The sequence below is a fragment of the Vanacampus margaritifer genome, chromosome 7 (genome assembly GCF_051991255.1).
Source record: "Vanacampus margaritifer isolate UIUO_Vmar chromosome 7, RoL_Vmar_1.0, whole genome shotgun sequence".
Classification (NCBI taxonomy): Eukaryota; Metazoa; Chordata; class Actinopteri; order Syngnathiformes; family Syngnathidae; genus Vanacampus; species Vanacampus margaritifer.
Genome location: NC_135438.1, coordinates 25,141,036 through 25,160,148, shown reverse-complemented (window position 1 = coordinate 25,160,148; position 19,113 = coordinate 25,141,036). Strand labels below are relative to the sequence as shown.

The window sequence follows — 19,113 nt, the reverse complement described above, 5'->3', positions numbered from 1 at the left end:
GTATATATATTTATTTATATATATGTATTTATTTATATATGTGTTTTTGATGATGTACCAACAAACAATAAATTTAAAAAATTGCTGGTATGACTAATTATGGGAGTAATAAATCATTTATTAAACTGCATTAATAAACTAACCACCAGTGGGTGCTAAAACAAATGGAATGTAACCTCACCTTTTTAACAAGATATTTTTTTAATATCACAATATTTCTATTATCGTTACATCCCTAACATCAAGCATTTACTCAGCTATTTTTTAAGCATATGTTGACAGTATTGTTCTGAAATTATTTAAATGGGCTTAACTGACAATTGTGTGCCTGTATATAGCCTCTTCTGGTTTTACACAGATACAAAGACTGCTAGAAAGTTGGTCCTCCCATTATACCAGCTAGGTGATGCATTGACTTAACTTTGTTTGGGGAACTCCGCAATGCTTTTTAAACAGCCTACCCACCTGCAGTGAAGCAGCATGCTCATCTGGAGCCAAACTATAGGTGTCCCTAATCAGTCAAAAACCTACATTAAAGGGTCCAGTCTTAAAATGCTTGACTTGTACACTAAATGCACACCAACCATTAACAGTGCAGAGAACAGGTTGACACAACTGCATTTCTAAATTCAAATATGGGGGGGACACAACAGAAGACATGCTAAAGTTCAAAATACTCTTCACAGCAACACCTTAATGCGCTCAACTGGTAAATATCAGTACAATCAAAAGAATGTTATTCAGTACACAATCAATGAATAAATTATATTGCACAAAATGAGACAAGAAAAACATACAGTAGGTTATGATTAAGTGATGTAAACAATGTTCACATTTTGTTCTTAAGATTGTATCAAAGTGTTTGTCTGCATTCAGACTATAACACTTTGTCTTACAAGTCCATCAATCCCTTCAAATTCAAGTTGTAATACAAGGCATGGTTTCTCTATGAAAACCAAACAGGCCTGCACACTGCTTTTCCAACGTTATCACTACATGCCAGGTTGCTGGCGTCAGGCTGAAGCCTCATAAGTCACAATTTCAAGTTTATTTATTTTTTTCTTCAAAAAACTGTATTATTGGTAAGTCCACATGTGTGGGTATTATTTTTACAAAATATTGACCAAAACGTTTTGGAAATGGCAACATTGATGGTTGAACAAATATGCAATTTTTGGGGGCCTCCTGCCTGTAAAGTGACTTTTTAGGAGGTACAAGGTTTTGGCCCAATGTCAACAAAATGTTTGACATGAATTTCTTCTCTTGCTGAGTCACTTAGATATTTACTATGATAACCAACCTAGATGTCTCTGCACCAACTGCTTCAGACGTATTTCCCAAAACAGGACGGTCTATCTTATGAAGTTACATGATTTACAGAAATAAGTGTTTTTGTGACAAAAATAATAATAATGAATGAACCTGTTAATGCAGCAGCCACTTCCTGATTGTAATGTAAAAAGCTCTCGTGAGGTTCGTATCGAGCAATATTTCAGTCAGCTTGCATGAAATGTATAACAGCGCCGTATTAAAAGTGCATTTCTTAAAAGTACAAATGACAGCAAATTAGCTCAAGTTTTGTTTAAATAATAATTTAAAAAAGGTTTTCTCATCTTAAATAACATAAAAATTACCTTTGTCAAAAGGGTGGGGGTTGGTAACTTAAAATAAAACAATGCTAACAGCTATATTTTGCGGTCTTCCTCTCCAATTATTTTTGAAAGTTTCGAGTCAGGCAATAGAGAAGGCTAATTGGTCTGTCTCTGGGTCCTTGCTCTCCTCCCCAGCGCTGGATGACCGGCTGCTGAGGTCAGCCACGCCAGACTCCAGAAGGTCACTGGAGAAGGAGATGTCATCGGCGGTGACGTGTTTGAGCTGGACGGGCTGGCCGAGAGGCAGGGCAAGAGCGGGGTCCTTGACCATAGCGATTTGACTGGCTGGTCCAAAGGTCCTGGGGTCCTGTGCGGGGCTGGTGACTGGGATTGTGTGTGTGATGGGTGGGTCCGGCCCACAGTGTCTCTGCTGGATGCACCGAGTCCTCCTTTTAACCACTACTTTCTTCCACATTATTGGCTTCCCTGTTAGCGCAGATATCCTCTGCATAAGAAAGAGAAGTGACAAGTCCTCTTTATTTACCACGGATTCTTCAGGGAAATTACTAAGACACATTTCTTTACTTTTGTGAAACAAAGTTGGGAAATGTGTAAAGCTTTGGCAGAACATTGACTGATTGATCACTTGCTATTTAAGTGCCAATATCGTTGCTGTGGTTTGCATTTCGAAATGCTCAACAGCACACAAATAGTCATTTGAGTAACTGAGTGATGCAGTTTGATAGAACTTATTGAAGTTAATAATAATAAAAACAATAATAGAAATCACGATTATTCAAACAATTATTTATTTTTGGGTTCAAAACGAAAAAATGTTTAAGCATTTAAAAATATTAAGACCAATTAAAAAAAAAGATGGAAACACTATAATTATGTTCTTGTTATTAAGTTATTTTTGGACCAAACAGAATTTATACTAATATATATTTATCTATTTATTTATGTTGGCAAAAACTTGAAGTTGGAGTGCAGCATGTACACTGTGCAATAGGACGATCATTTATTTTTATTTTGGTAAAAAAAATATATATATATAAAGACAAATAAAACATTTTGAAACACTATAATCATGCAAGTTCCTTTTGGATGAAACTAAATTTTATTAACACTAGCACTACTAGAATTCTAAAACAACTAGATCTCCCAGAGCAGTAATTTTGACGGCTTATGCTCCCGCTCTCACGTAATCGCCTAATAAGGTTTTTACTCGCTGTTTTGAGTAACTAATAAAGCCCCTCTCTTGCTTTTCTGCGGAAAATGGGTTTATTAATTTGTATTGGACGGCTTTTACTGCCCAAAACGTCATGACTCCATCACATCTAACAGCCTATCTTTTTACAATAAGCTTTTACTCTACCTTGAGCTGCGTCGCCACTTCCAGTGGAGCGGTTCACGGCTCCCTTTTAGCGGAGGTGGGCTGGTCTTGCTTGGACTTGCTGTCTAAAACTACAGAGCGATCCAGCAACCACTCATCGTGATTCGTCAGACTCTCTCTCAGCTTCTCAGAATGTAACTGTGTAAAGTCTTATTTCTAGTATAGTTTTTTTTTTTAATTCAAATTGGTGACCTAGCCAAATGCCTCCGCGTTGAATGGTAGTTGCTACAGAAGCCCAGCGGCGCAACCCCGCGGGTCTCAGGCTAAGCAATGCGAAATATTTACAGTGAAATTAATAGAGCAGTCAAATTGACGGTCGTGGAGCTAAAGTAGTAATTACTCCTAAATATCTTTTTATTTTTAATACAATAAAATGGCAGGGCAGTAATGATAAAGATACAGAGAGAGGAAAAGTCAAAAGGCCAGGAACAACGTTGATCTATGTAAACAGAGTAACAACAAATCCAATTTTGAGAACCCTCAAAATGACTGCTTTGGGAGATCTAGTGTTAAATTAGTTGTTTTCAAAAAAAATAAATATATATATATATATATATATACACACACACACACACACACACACACACACACACACACACGATTATGCTGATTTTGTAATTGTGGAGTGTAATAATTGAAATTGTAATTAAATGGGCTCTTTGCACAGTTCGAATATAACTCAATAACAATCCATCATTTTCTGTCTTTCATGAGTGGACAATCTGATTAATCCAGGTGTGTCTGGCCATTGTCATCGTGGTCACCGAGGTCAGGCACACCTGGATTAATCAGATTGTCCACTCATGAAAGACAGGAAATGATGGATTGGTATTAAGGTCAGGAAGTTGCGGATTTGTGCAAAGAGCCCATTTCGATTAATTGCACAGCCCTAATGGAAGTTACGACATACTTGCAAACATATAACAGAAGTAGAGAAGGGAGATTTGTAGTGGTATCATGAGTGTTCTGTGTGTTGTATGCCTTGTCTGGAGCCCGGGTGGTGGTGAGCGTTTCCTCCTGATGGTACCTCCTGGTGATTGGTCAGTTCCTCCTCCAGCTGCTGGGACTCCTCTCTCATTGCAGACAGGAAGTCTGCAGGTGACTGGCAAGGAGGCGTCGACCGCTCCACGTGGTTATAGAGTCCCTTCCACATTCTAAAAAAAAAAAAAAGGACAAGTAGAAAGTAGTATGGGGAGCAGTAGTTCATTGTTACGGAGCCAGAGGGCACACTTTCAAATCCTGTTGTGGACAAAATTGGAAACTTGTTGTGAAGTGCTACTGGAAGGTGCCCTTAAGCAAGGCACACTGTGACATCTCTTACATGCCTTTGATTTGGTTCAAGTGTGCTGTGCAAAACAAAAATATACCACATGAAGTACTGAAGGGAAAAAAAACATGGTTTGATATGTCCTCATGAAACCTCTTATATAAGGATATGTTGTTGTCCTGAACTGTTGTACAAATCCAGGTGCCCAACAATTTGTAAATAAAGGGCGGGATCAGCCTGGGAACTCTTCCTTGTTTATACTACAGCCTTCCCTGCTTTGCAAAACATGTTTTCGAAAGTGTCTGAGAAAGGGCTTTGCTAGCCCGGTTTCCCACGCTAATGAATAAAAGACGGAGCGGCACGCGGTCCCGACAGAGTCAGCTGCGGAACACGTACGATTGCCCAGCCGTTTTGCAGCTCGTTCTACCCGGACCGTAGGCTCTCCGGTCTAGTGTCAAGGTAAGCGCTGATGATCATCATATTATGCTGCTTAACGTTGTAGTATATTGATTGCTGTTTGCGGGGAATAAAAGGTACAATAATTCTAGCAAAGCAAGTTGTGATTATTGCTGTTTGCGGGGAATAAAAGGTACAATAATTCTAGCAAAGCAAGTTGTGAGTATTTCTGTTTCCGGGGAATAAAAGGTAAATTCTAGCAAATCGAGTTGTGACTGTTGCTGTTTGCGGGGAATGAAAGGGATAATCATTCTAGCATAGCGCAGGTGTTGATTACTGTTTGCGGGGGATAAAACGTACGATTATCCTAGCACAGTATAAATGTTGATTGCTGTTTGCGGGGAATAAAAGATACGGTTATTCTAGCCAAGCATATCAAGTCTCTGTGTATTCATTGTTGCCGCCGACCACTCACGATCCTGCATAAAAATATAAAGGTGAAGTAGTGTTTTCCACAAAACAAGTGCAAATGGAATTTTAATAAATACAACTTTTAAAAAAATATTTTTGAAAATCCAAAGTATATTTTGGGGGTAAAGGAAAATGAATGATATCTTGCTTGTATCAATGAACTCCATAAAATTAATGTGTAATACTGAACAATTACTAGTCAAGTTATTGTTTCACTTCTATTGAATGGGGTACAGCGCGAATGCTATTTTTAGACCGCAATGTCATGTGACTTCAGCAGCTTGAACCGGAAGGAGGTCAAAAATGAAGCTGGCTCATTGATGGCCTTTGTTAGTAGTGCATGTTTTGTTCTCGTTTATCTCCGGAAAAAAACATGCAGAGTAAACACAGCTGTTCTGGAACGACTCCAGACACTATAATCGTCCACATATGAAGGATGTATTTTTTATTCATTTCCCGAAGCCAAAACTTCAGAGGGATAAATGTGAATGGGGATCAACTTGTGCGGACATCTAAAAGAGCTGTTTAATGCCAGCGAAGTGAGCATTTCACCTTCATATGTAGTAAACATTTTGTTGGGGGCCATGTATGCATGTTCCTACGATGACAATCCTGTCCTTGTCGGCCACCGCCGTCTCGAATAGGTAAGCGATTGTCTTTATTTTATTTTTAGGCGTTTGTCACAAATGCTAATGTTCGGAATTTGAGTAGAATTGCGATCGCTACACACACAAAAAAGCAATTAAAATGTACCCCCCAACAACTGTCAAAGACGTAAGAGAACCAGATATGACAGACAGGGCATATGGTGCTAAAGCAGGGGTGCCCAATTTCGGTCCTTGAGAGCTCCTATCCAGCCTGTTTTCCATGTTTCTCTCCACTAACACACCTTTTTTTTTTTTTTGTTCAAGAGAAAGCTCAGTATTGTTAATTCGGTAATCTTGCCGATTTGACATCATCATTGCTCTCTCTCGCTTTTCTTCTTCTTTTTTTCTTTTTTTGTATGTGCGTGAGTATGTGCGGGTGTGTGTGTGCATGTGTGTCATTAATTCGCCTAAAACCTATTAAAAATCCCATACCGTTCACCTAAACCGAATACCTCAGAATCCAGCTAGTCGTGAGGTTGTCAGGAGACCCGAGGAAGGATCAAAGAAAAGAAAGGAAAGTGAAATCCAGGACTGACCAGACATCGCCTACTACCCACCGGGTTACCAAACAGAATCTTTCACCAACCCCAGAAACATCTAAATTCCAACAAATTAGGGAGACCGCAAGAGACCAAATGAAAGACTGAGGAAAGGAAGGAAGGATAGATGAAGCAGAGTGAGAACCACAGACATCAGCCTCCACCGATTCAACGACCAGAGGAAGAAGCAGATTGTGTTTGAATTTTGGTAGATGCTGGTGTGATGGATCTGGCATGCATGAAAAAAGAGGGGAGCCGTCGACCCCGGCCAGGACAGAGTAAGCACAACCTCCCAGGGCCCCCCAGGCCACGCCAGCGCCAAGGCACAAAACCCGGGCCCCGCAGAGGCCACCGGCCGGAGGGCAAACCCAGGAGCGCCCCAACACGGCCCGCGCCCCGCGCCCTACGCAGCAGAATGGGGCACGGCAGGTCCGCCAGGCACCCCACTGGACCACATGTGTCTATTAACAAAGTTTATTGTGCAAAACTAGTGCAGTGAGTTAAGAGGAGAGACCAGCGGGGCCCCTCCCAACTGGGCTGGGGCAGGAGGCGCAACCGCCTACCACACCCTCCACTCCACTAACACACCTGATTCATGATCAGGATCGTTATCAGGTTTCTGCAAAGCTTGCTGATTAGCTGATCATTAGATTCAGCTGCACTGCAGAAGGGAAACATGGAAAATAGGCTGTATACAGGCTCTCGAGGAGCGGACTTGGGCACCACTGTGCTAAAGGAAGGCTAGCTTGTTGAAACTGAAGAATGTCAGTGTCAATTGTGTAGGACGAAGTTTTGAGGGGGAGAAAAAAAACTTTATCTCTGGATTAGGTCGGCTCTTTTCCCTGTCTATTTCAGCCATCGAACACTCAAGCCATCTCCTTAATTGAACATTTACCAGTGAATTTGGTACCAGGGATATCATTCTCGAACATAATTAGTAGATTTAGCACAGTAGACATCTAGTAGACTGTTTACATGCGTCTAGCACATAAAAGTCAAACTCCGGTCCTGGAGGGCCGCAGTCCTTCAGATTTTGGAGGTTTTCCTCTTCCAACACAAGCTGATTCCAATCAGCAGGATCGTTATCAGGCTTATGCAGAGATTGCTGATGAGCTGATCATATATCAGCTGTGTTGGAGAACGGAAACATCCCAAACTTGCAGGACTGCGGCCCTCCAGGACCGGAGTTTGACATCTATGGTCTAGCATGACTGGCTGGTCGAGTTTGACCCCCTTGCTAGACTCATGAATATTAATTAAGTGTGGTGACGTATATCTTGCAGTGGTACTCCATTGCGAGTCCATCCCGCAATGACTTACTTGAAACAGTAGGGAGTGGTGTTAGGTCTGAGGACGCCCTGACATTGACTCAGTTCAGCCTTGTACAGTGGATTGGTGAAGTCTGCCCTGTCTTTCCACATCTGGGGCCACACCGAATGACTCCGCTCATGAAGCCTGACACACAACATTGTGCAGCAGTTATTTGCATGAATCCAAATGAAATGTGCTCAATCTCTTGGAATGTATGTAATGTAATAAGTTAGAGCAGCGGTCCCCAACCTTTTTTTTGGGGCCACAGGCCAGTTCACACAAGCCCACAACTTTCTTTTTTACTTATTTTCGCACTACACTATGCAACGAAGATAATTAGCATCTTGACATGTGTCAAGAGTCCAACAGACAGTTCTAACGGAGAGAATTTGGTCACTTTTCATAATATTTTTATTTATTTATTTTTAGCTTTGGACAATAAACAAACCAAAAGTGCAGCCCACCACAGCCTCACTGGTACCTGGTGGTTGGGGACCACTGGTTTAAAGTACATCATATTTCTACATCAAGAGACAAAAAATAGTCAACTCAGATAGAAAATAACCTTTAAATTAATGAACAGTGTTTGTTAACAACCCTAGCAGACCACTGACCCCCTAATTCTAGAAATTTTGAAGATCAGTGGAAAACTGTGGCTGGTAGGATAGCGTTGATTGTAGGATAACTGATTTGAGTTCAGCCTTTAAGTTTTCTGTGTGTTTGAAACATAGTAATAATTCCTTCAGATGTCAATTTAAGAGGACGGAAATTAACCTCCTGTTGGACAAAGTCAGACGACGTCTCATTGCTTCATAGCTACTACAAAGCGAGAACTGAATCATAAATGAAATAGTATTAGGCATTATGAGGCATGTGGCATCAAGTTCAGCGAGGGATGATAAAACTAACGTTGGATGGTTTCTGTTTATGGCTGGTTTTGTTCGCATCATCAGTCACACTAATGATTTGTGTCCTTGCTAACAAATTTGTAAAAGGCCTCAGATGTTTGAAACGTTACCTTTTATATTTTATGTGGAAAGCTGTGCAAGAAAAATGATTGAATAAAGGAAAACATTTGCTTGTTACATGTATGGATATCAAAATTGAGAACACAAGTTCATAACTAATTTCAATTCAATGTCCACATTCCTGCTTGTTAATCAACAGAAACATTTTCAATGTTATTGAATTATTGCTGAAACAAGCTCTCTCGTAGCTCAAAAGGTTCTTGACCTTGCCGGAGTGAGTGAATTGTATTTATACCTCATATCCTTGCGTTCCTTCTGACAGTTGCCCAGGAAGGTCCCATAATGGCAGGAGTAGACGTGTTTGTGTATAGCAATTAGGAAGCACTCGTTAAACTCAAAGGCACATGGAAACTGTTGAGACAGCTGCCACACACATTCCAAGAACTGATCAATAACCGGGGACACCTCTTTGGGATCGCCATCCAAGTGGGCATACCTAAACAAATAAAAACAAATGTTCTCTGAATCATCTGTACACGGGGGGAAAAAAGTGTCAATGCATGATTTTTCAGGGTGGCTTTTTGGAGAAGCTGGAGAGAACAAAAACTACAACTACAAACCAACAGATTTAGCTGCATATTTTTTGTCAGTTATTGAGTAGTTAACTTAAATTACAGTATAGCTTTTCAGTATTTCATTTGAAAATAATAAAATAAAACACAACAGTAATTATAACTTGTGATCTTATGTTCATGTGCTGTCGACTTTTACCAGTTACAGACCTGTGGGAGAACTTGTGACCAAACGAAACCCAATCTCTTTCTATCAGCACCTACAAGAGAGAAGAAGGCATAAATCATTTATAAGAGAGAAAATACATCAACCACATCCCGGTATAAGCACATCATATTACAAGGGTGATTCTTCCACCACCTACCAGTAGATCAGAGCTCCTTCATCATTCTAAATGAAAGTCTCAGAGCTATAAATAGTGTGTGTCTGTGTGTTTACCATCATTCCTTTGATGGTTCGGTAAAATGGATCCAACAGTACACTGGCTACAGAACAGGCCTGAGCTGTCCTATCCCAGCCATCTGAACAGTGGACCAACACACTGACGCCTTCATCAGCCACCGCCTGAAAATACATCGTGTCAAAAACTATAGCAACTACCAGCTTCATTAACTACTATGTTAAATACGATTTATGTTTTTAATGATAATATACAGTACTGTCATTTTAACACCCATTTGTCATATACTGTAGCTAGCATACTGTATATACTGAAGTCAACAAAGGTGTTACTTTACAGTGTTTAAGAAATAAGCGTTGTACCCTGGCAATGAAGACTCCAGCATCGAGAATAGCTTTAATGTGTTTCAGCCAACCAGAATTTTCCAGACCCCAAAGGAAGTCAGTCATTGATGGAGATCGCATTTCGCCCACTGCATGGAAGACAGAAGGAAATTCACAAACAGGCAAGGTCATCAGCATCATCAATTATTTTGCATTATTTAATTGACAAGCAAAAGCTGCTTTCACACTGGCTTAGAATGGCAAATCAGAGGCGTAACAGTAGAGAGCCAGGATTTATGGACTTCACACTTTACTGCCTCAGCTATGCCTCTGACACTACGTCGGAAACCGGTAAATAACCAGACCATCCTTAACCACTGACTGTATCAATCCTTCATGGACAGGACAGTAATCAAGGAAAAAGAAAACAAAAAACATTTTCAAGACAGTATGTAAAGGGGCTACAGTCTTACTTACCGTCAATTATTTTCTGTTGGCTGTTCCTCATCACATGAATGTTTTCTATGCCAATAAAGTGCAGCTTGATGTTGGTGTAGTGGTCCTCGTTCTCATAGCCTTTACCAGCAGCTCTGTTTGCCATGGCATTCAGCTGGACACACACTTGTAATGAGTATTGTACAATGGCAATAGTACAACTCAATTGACAAAGCAATTTGTCTCTAAAGCTCTCCTCGCTGTGTGATGAGTGTGTTTGTTACCTTGGGCCTCGTATCTACCACATAAATGTAGGCACTTCCAGGGTTGGATTTCATCACAGCTTGCAGCATCGCCTCATCCTCCTGACAACGCCCACTGAAGCCTGACAATGGCTGACTACACCTGCACACTGCAGCCTAAATGGCAATGAATCATCCTCATCTAACTATACTCACTTTGTTCATTATGTTTGTCTGAAAAACTGACCAGTGTGTCCTGGTGAAAGTATGACAGAGCAGGAAATCGTCCACGGCTCCTGAACCTGGAGCTGCCCAAAATGACGGTAGGTGAGGCTGACTTTGGAATAAATAGCTCGGATGGATACGTTTCACATATCTGGGAAAAAATGGCACATAATATTTTATTCTGTATTGTTCACTGATTCCAAAATATATGTTGCTACTTTCTATACAGCTGGCTCATGTGGGAACTAGTCCAAGGTTGTTACATCTTCCCATTTTGTACAAACTGACTGGAGAATAAAGAAACGGCTGTAATAGCAAAAGTCAGTGTAAAAGGGACAGCTAAAACAGCAGAGACGTAGCACTGTTGTTAAAACTGTTACTGCTTGTGGGGATACAGTGGCAGAAATGGATCAGCAACTAGGTTTTACATGGTGAGGATTTTGGGCGCCGATCACAAAGTAAGAAGAAGAAGAAAAAAAGATCACTGATCAGAACAGAAGATGGACCAATCTGTTTAATCAACTTTTTTATTTACTGTACAATTGACCCTGCTATTTGTGGGACATTGGGACCAGCCCGGCCACAAATTGTCAAAATTGAAATGCATTGGCGGGAAAATAACAATTTAACCCTAAAAAATATCCCCAAAATGCTGCTAAACATTCAATACATGGAAAGTGTTAGGGGAACTTGATACCCCACCCAAAATTATTACAAAATACTGGGGAAAAAAATTGAGAAAAAAACCTTCTGACTGTATATGCTGAGAAACCTTAGATAATTAACAAGCAGCACAGAGCATGAAAAGCACAGAATGTCCCTTGAGTGAACAAAATTGTGTTTTCCGTAATTTTGTGACGCAGATAAATAACATCATTAATTGATCTGTAGATTTGTATTGAATGCAAAATATCTGCCAAGCCCGTCCAGCTGATCAGATCTGTGTAAAGTCTATCAGCAATCGTTTCATTCTTAACCACATTCGAGGGCATTAAAATCCAATACAATGGACCCCCGCATACTCCTTGTTTGCCGTCCTGGTTTGCCCGAGCAGCTACCGCTGCAAGGTCGCTATTGTATATGTAGAAATTCTTCTTCTTCTCCAAAATATATCGCATTTTTGACGACCTAAACCTGCGCAAAAACTTACCAAATTTTGCACACCCATCGGGCCTGGCGAAAAGTTTGAAGTTGTAACTTCATGTGGCTCAAAAACGCAAATGCCCATACAAATTTTTTAACAAATAAGTCTCAGTTGTACTCTTAGGGCTATATGTTAAACCTAAAAGGACTTCCGCCATTTTGGATTTACTTTAAAATGTTGCCCCATTTTTGGCCTGCTATAGAGATCACATTATATAGAACTCATCCCACAGATTTTATCCGACTAACGTAAATCTGTGTATTTCATCAAAAGATGTTCCCGACGAAAAGTAAAAGCTAAACTTTTTATTTCGCCGAAAGCTGTTGCTGTGCCTCGCACTACTTGCCAAGAAAAATGATGCTAATTTGGTTGGTCTAAACATGCATGACATCTCATGAAATTTTGCTCAAACATCAGGCCTGGCAAAAATAAATAAATAAATCCATACATAGAGGTTTATTATGCCATTTTCAAAAAATTCGAATTCTAATGTGCCAGTGCCCCAACATGCAAGTACCCCAGTTTTTTTTGTTCATGGTTTGGGGCTTTTCCCCATTATATGTCAGTTTTTCATGAAAAAACACATATTGAATGTTTATCAGCGTTTTGTTTTGTTTTTAATTTGGGGGGTTTAAAAAAATATTTTAAAAACTTCAGTTATACATGGATTTTTGCTATTCACGGGTCAACATGGTCCCTATCCTCTGCAAATACCGATTAAAGCAATGTATTGCTGAGCCCTGATGGAAGGATAGATAGACGGATAGACTCATAGACGAACACATACATTCATATATATACATCATATCAAAATGAAAAGGTTAGGTAAAAGGATCACAAGCAGAGCAACTAACCCTGTATTCACTGTTGGCAGCTGAAGCAACCCAGAGGTTATTTGGAACTCCCATTCTTTTGTAGTCGGCCATGATGTCTATGAAACTCCATGACGCTTGCCTCTCCTCCTTGTTAATATTGGGATTGAAAGACAGACAGTACAGCTCACTGTACTTTTCTGAAAATAGAAGTTATTCAATAAATATGTATGAAATGCTGTATTTTCTTTTTCAACATCGTGTCAAATAATTGACTATATGCTGTAGATCACAAGACCAAACCCAGAAAACAGGTTAGCGGGCTTCCTGTCCTGCAAGACAACGGGTTGATGACATGAGTGTTTAAAGCTAAATTTACTACTACTACAACTACAAAAATATATATATATATATATATATGGCTGGTGTCTGCAGACCAAAGTTAAATACATGTACCGGTACATTAATTTGTTTTCATTTACAAACCCAATTCCAATGAAGTTGAGACACCTTTAAAAAAGAAAAGAAAAAAAAGAATACAAAAATTTGCAAATTATGTTCAACCTATATTTAATTTAATACACTGCAAAAACAGAATAATTAAAGTTCAAACTGATAAACTTTATTGTTTTAAGCAAATAATTATTAACAAAATAATTTTATGACGGCAACACATTCCAAAAAAACTCGGGCAGGTGGCAAAAATGACTGAGAAAGTTGAGGAATGCTCATCAAACACCTGTTTGGAACATCCCACAGGTGAACAAGCTAATTGGGAACAGGTGGGTACCATGATTGGGTATAAAAGGAGCTTCCCGGAATTGCTCAGTCATTCACAAGCAAAGATGGGGCGAAGTTCACCTCTTTGTAAATAAGTGTGTGAGAAACTGGTCAAACAGTTTAAGGACAATGTTCCTCGATTTACAATTGCAAGGAATTTAGGGATTTCATCCTTTGCTGTCCATAATATCATCAAAGGATTCAGAGAATCTGGAAAAATCACTGCATGTAAGCGACAAGGCCGAAAACCAACATTGAATGCCCATGAGCTTTGATCCATCAGGCGGCACTGTATAAAAAACAACATCAATGTGAAGGATATCACCACATGGGCTCAGGATCACTTCAGAAAACCGATGTCAGTAAATACAGTTGGGCGCTACATCCGTAAGTGCAACTTAAAATTCTACTATACAAACGCAAAAGACATTTATCAACACTCAGGCCAGAAACGCTGCCAGCTTTTCTGGGCCCAAGCTCATCTAAGATGGACTGATCCAAAGTGGAAAAGTGGTCTGACGAGTCCACATTTCAAATTGTTTTGGAAATTCGTGGATGTCGTATCCTCTGGACTAAGAGGAACAGAAACATCCGGACTGTTATGGACGCAAAGTTCAAAAACCAGCATCTGTGATGGTGGTATGGGGCTGCGTTAGTGCCAATGGCATGGTTAACTCACACATCTGTGTAGGTACCATTAATGCTGACAGGTACATACATGTTTTGGAAAAACATATGCTGCCATTGAAGCAACATCTTTTTCATGGACACCCCTGCTTATATCAGCAAAAGGTGCCAAGCCACATTCTGCACGTGTTACAACAGTGTGGCTTCGTAGTAAAAGAGTGTAGGTAATAGACTGGCCTGCCTGCAGTCCAGACCTGTCTCCCATTGAAAACGTGGCACATTTTGAAGTGTAAAATACAACGACTGAGACCCCGGACTGTTGAACAGCTGAAGCTGTACATCAAGCAAAAATGGGAAAGATTTCCACCTACAAAGCTTCAACAATGAGTGTCCTCAGTTCCCAAATGTTTTTAAAAGAAGTAATGTAATGTAATGTAACACAAAGGTAAACATGACCCTGCCCCAGCTTTTGTGGAATGCGTTGCAGCCATAAAATTCTATGGTAATAATCTGCTAAAAACAGTATCTTGCCTTTGTAGTGTATTCAATTTGAACATGATTTGCAAATCATTGCATTCTCTTTTTATTTATGTTTAACAGTGACACATTGTCCCCACTTCACTGGAAGTTGGAATTGGGTTTGTAATTATATAAAGGGTGGGAAGGATAATTAGTTTTTTTTTTTTTTTTTTTAAATCATCGTATTAAATAGATTCTGAATCGATTCAGAGGTATTAAAAAACATTTTTTAAAGTTTAAATAAAAGACGAATAGCATGTTGTCTGCTGCATATTGCACTTTCATGTATTAAAATACATCCATCCATTTTCTTAACCGCTTAGTCCTAACAAGGGTCGCGGGGGGGCGCTAGAGCCTATCCCAGCTGGCTTCGGGCAGTAGGCGGGGTACACCCTGAACTGGTTGCCAGACGGTCCTGGGTATTAAAATACAGGTTACGCTAAATCAGATGAATACATTTAAATGTTTTTGTAAATGCATTGTTAATAGAAGTTGGACTTTTTTCTTTTTTTTTTACAGCAAATGCTGCCATTGGCACTTTTTTTTATGTGTCTTGACACACTATTGTAAACCAGTGTTTAACATGGACTATAAAATGTAAGCCAATGCAGTGATGCATCGGAATCGAATCGTGAGGTACCCATACATTCCCACCCCTAGTTTGTATTTCTACAACTATATTATGATACATGTATCACGAAAGAAGCCTAAATATCATCTATTGTCATCTTGGGTGGCTATGTGGTAACAGCTTGTCAAGTCAAGTGTTAAAAAAAAGACATTGTAGACTTTTAAAGTTCCCACGGATGCCATGTCAGGGACATGGTCTCTTTCGCCATTCACCTGGGTGAGGTGATTTGTCAAAGATGGAATTAGGTTCCACATATACAGAATAAAAGACATACAGTTAGCCCTTCAAAACACACACACCTGGTCGTGACAATCTCAATAACGAGGTGTGGACATCAAAACAATCTTTCTCCTGTTGCATGAGAAGCTGGAAGATTCTGAAATCTTTGCAACGCAAGATCAGCTGGCTACCGTTGGGTGTGGCGGGCAACTTCTCCACACTGCTTACCATGCTGTGTAAAATCTGAAACACAAGACAAATTTAAAAATTACAATCCATAGAAAAAATAGACAAAAACAAAATAAAATAGAATAGAATAAATTAAAAATGACTAATAATATAACTAAAAGGCGCATTAACAAGACTTTGAAATGCTTTGAGGTAAAACTGCTTCTTTGCAGTAGATCTTGATGGTGCTAGTATGGGATGGAAGAAGAGTATTTTTTTTTTGGGGGTGGGGGGGGATAGTGAATGACCCATTGACCGCAAAGGGATTCATGGGCCGATACTGCTATCGATACTGGGGGTCTACAAAACAAAATAAAATTGATATCTGCTAAGTGGGACCCTGTATATTTGGACATGGGATTTGCAGTATGTGAGAGACATGACAGTCCAGGAACTATTGTGGTCATAAAGTTAAGAAAATAAGAAAAAAAAAATCTGTGTCTTTGAACTGAAACAGTCAAGTTGCATATATATTTGTTTAATTCAAAAAGACACAATTTCCACAACTATAATCCGTAGGCGTAGTACAATAAATTGTGGACACAGGAAGGAATAATAAGTTGCATTTATCTTTGTTCATTTCACAAAGATGCAACTTGCACAATGCTAATGCTAAAATATGTTCACTAAAATTTGCTTGAAAACAAACAAACAAAATGCTCTCTTTGACGTGCCCCGTACTAACACCTAAGAGAAGCTCAGAGAACCCTCCCTTTTTGTCCAGGAGGGGGTGCTCTGGTGCTGGAGAGCATTCCCGCTGGGACTCCCTCGTTCAGCTGGGGGACTTCAATGCTCATGTAGTCAATGACCATGAGACCTGGACCAGAATCTGAGTGCTTTTGTTTTAGAATATTTGCTCTAAACCACTGGCTATGCTATGTGTCTTAATATGCACTTTGTGGAACTAGAGATGGACTTACATCAAAGCAATATAAATTTTCCAATACAAATAATGCCAACCATAGTGCACCATAAAGAACCCCAAATAAATGACTATTAAGTCATAAGACACATGATGAACTGTTGGGTAATTTGTCTTGTGATTTGAAATCATCAGGAGAACGTCAGCATCTTCTTATGGGGAAGTTCTTGAGCTTTTTTCATAAAATGTTAACAGTTATGGAAAGAAGTAGTTGTATTTGCTGACTTGCAATCGTTTTAAAGACAAGATTGTTGTCTTGTATCTCACATTCCTCCTTTAATACAGAAAGAAACAATCAAACTACTTGATGAAAGCTGAGAGGTGGGTAATTACATTGTTGTGCCTAGTTCACAAGTCAAGGCATGCACCTACTTGCACTTAGTGGCCCACCAGAATGCCAGAAGTAGACTGAGAGCCAAAGAGTCGGGATCAGTACATACAGCATCTACCTCACCTTGAATCTGTCATGGATTAAATGAAGCTATATTGAATTTATTGAGCAGCAGCACACAGCTTCCCACTTACCCATGTCTCCTTGCGTGTCTCAGGGTTGTTCTCAATAAACATTGAATGTGTAGCTGAAAGGTAGAGGGTCCCAACACTGGCCTTTCTCTGGCCCTTCGACCGGTCCAAGAGACGGACATTTCCCACCTTAGGAAACGCGCACGCGCGCGCGCACACACACACACACACACACACACACACACACACACACACACACACACACACACACACACACACACACACACACACAAAGGTGTTTGTATTCTTGCATTTTATAATGATGAAGATGATGATGAATGAAGATAATGATCATTTCTTAATTCTTGAAAACAGGTGCCCTATGACAATGTGATGTGATGATACGGAAGATGTTTCACAGGACAATGCAGCGTCACTGTTGGCAGATGCTCGTAGACTGTTGGAATTTGGGCATAATGAGGATTTTGCCGAATAATAAAAAGATGCTTACATGAATTGTAGGAAGCTCGATCGTGGTACAATCTCATTGTACATGAGTAAATTATTTTCATACGAAATCCATTCCATTATCGGATACGCCATTGGAATGTGTGCGGATAGGGAAGGCGACTGCTCATACTATTAATCTAGTCCTGTTGCTCGGGTCACACGGAAGAAGAGTTCCATCTTAAAACCGCATAAAAATGTGCCGTTTGTAGAATGTCCACAGTGAAGCGATAGCGCCTGATGCTGCTCGGATGCTTGTCACCGCCAACGGGTAACATGAGTCAACTTGGGAAACATTACCACAGTATAACTGGATGTGCTTCGGTGACAGCATTAAAATAAACCCAGACCAAGAAAACAACAAACCGGGAAATCAGTATCAGTACCATGTTTACATATCACGTCAACGATACCTTGGGCGTCCGGATGTGCTCCATCGTTGACAACCAAAATGGTGGGACGTACAGCAGTGTCTTCCTTTTATCGTCTGTGGTGTTATATTCTCCGAGTTGCGTCAAGTGCTTTGCATTCCCCGTGGCTGTTGTTCGGACGATATTCTGAAATACGTGGCATAGTTTTCGCTTCTATAATATGTTCGATACAATTACAGAGAGCAGACCTGTCGTAGCACCCATTTTGCGGTCTCGAAGCTCACCCCTGCTGCAGCGCTTTACCTATCTGTCCGCTTGTCTGCTATGGCCACAGACAAGTACAGATAAACCGCCTTGAGCAGGTTGACCCGTTGCCACGACACGTGAGAGCATCCGCCATATTCTATGTGGCAGATCTTCTCGTTAACTAATGCTAAATAAATGGACTGATCTTTAGGCTGTAACATACAAAGTGCACAACGTTCAAATCCCCCCCCCTCTCTCTGTCTCTATCTATCTATCTATCTATCTATCTATCTATCTATCTATCTATCTATCTATCTATCTATCTATCTATCTATCTATCTATCTATCTATCTATCTATCTATCTATCTCCCTCGCTCACTGCCTCTCATATTTTGGAAAGATATAGGCATATAATCAACATTTTCAGTTTTGGTTGTTTACTGCCATGATGTACATACTGTATACTGTGTATATCAATATTTAACAATAACAAGTTCTACACACATTGGTTGCAAGGTACTGTATCGTGCCTGCTTAATCAGCAGTTGCATGTTTCCCAAATATTTACATATTTGGGAAACATGTAACTGCTGATTATTCCTTACATGTTCACAACTAACAATTTATGTAACACTGTTATGGTGTTTATATGTAGTGAATAATAATTATATTATTATTATTATTCACTACTCATCATCATCTGTTTATAACAACATATACATTTTTTATGAATACTGATTACATACATTACCTCATTTTGTTGAATCATTTATATAACCACAGTGGTGGAAAGTAAGGAGGCAAGTGAGGCAAAAATACTTTATTACTCTAATTGACTTTTCAGGTCGGCTATCTGTAC

The 19,113-nt window shown here is 39.8% G+C and overlaps 1 protein-coding gene across 2 annotated transcripts; it reads right to left on the bottom strand.

Annotated features, from left to right (window-relative positions):
* Positions 1 to 177: 177 nt before the first annotated feature.
* Positions 178 to 18,559, bottom strand: mtmr7b (myotubularin related protein 7b). 2 transcript variants are annotated; one of them, XM_077571422.1, is made up of 14 exons: positions 18,050 to 18,559; positions 17,193 to 17,318; positions 15,598 to 15,760; positions 12,784 to 12,941; positions 10,808 to 10,936; positions 10,603 to 10,737; positions 10,361 to 10,493; positions 9,923 to 10,032; positions 9,599 to 9,724; positions 9,370 to 9,419; positions 8,883 to 9,083; positions 7,629 to 7,763; positions 4,016 to 4,142; positions 178 to 2,097 (listed from the first exon to the last, which is right to left on the bottom strand). In XM_077571422.1, the coding sequence occupies exons 1-14, from the start codon at positions 18,071 to 18,073 to the stop codon at positions 1,732 to 1,734; spliced, it is 1,983 nt and encodes a 660-aa protein (XP_077427548.1). In that variant the 5' UTR covers positions 18,074 to 18,559; the 3' UTR covers positions 178 to 1,731. The 2 variants fall into 2 exon arrangements, with proteins under 2 accessions (XP_077427548.1, XP_077427549.1); XM_077571423.1 differs by having other exon boundaries at positions 1,900 to 2,097; positions 3,970 to 4,142; positions 18,050 to 18,557.
* Positions 18,560 to 19,113: the final 554 nt, after the last annotated feature.

Bases quoted from the DNA above. Each gene is read 5' to 3' on its own strand.
- mtmr7b (XM_077571422.1), bottom strand. From the start codon at position 18,073: ATGGAGCACATCCGGACGCCCAAG. The intron at 10,738-10,807 runs GTCAGTTTTTCA...ATTGCCATTTAG, and splicing joins ACTTTCACCAGGACACACTG to GCTGCAGTGTGCAGGTGTAG. The intron at 10,494-10,602 runs GTAACAAACACA...GTGTGTGTCCAG, and splicing joins TGGTAGATACGAGGCCCAAG to CTGAATGCCATGGCAAACAG.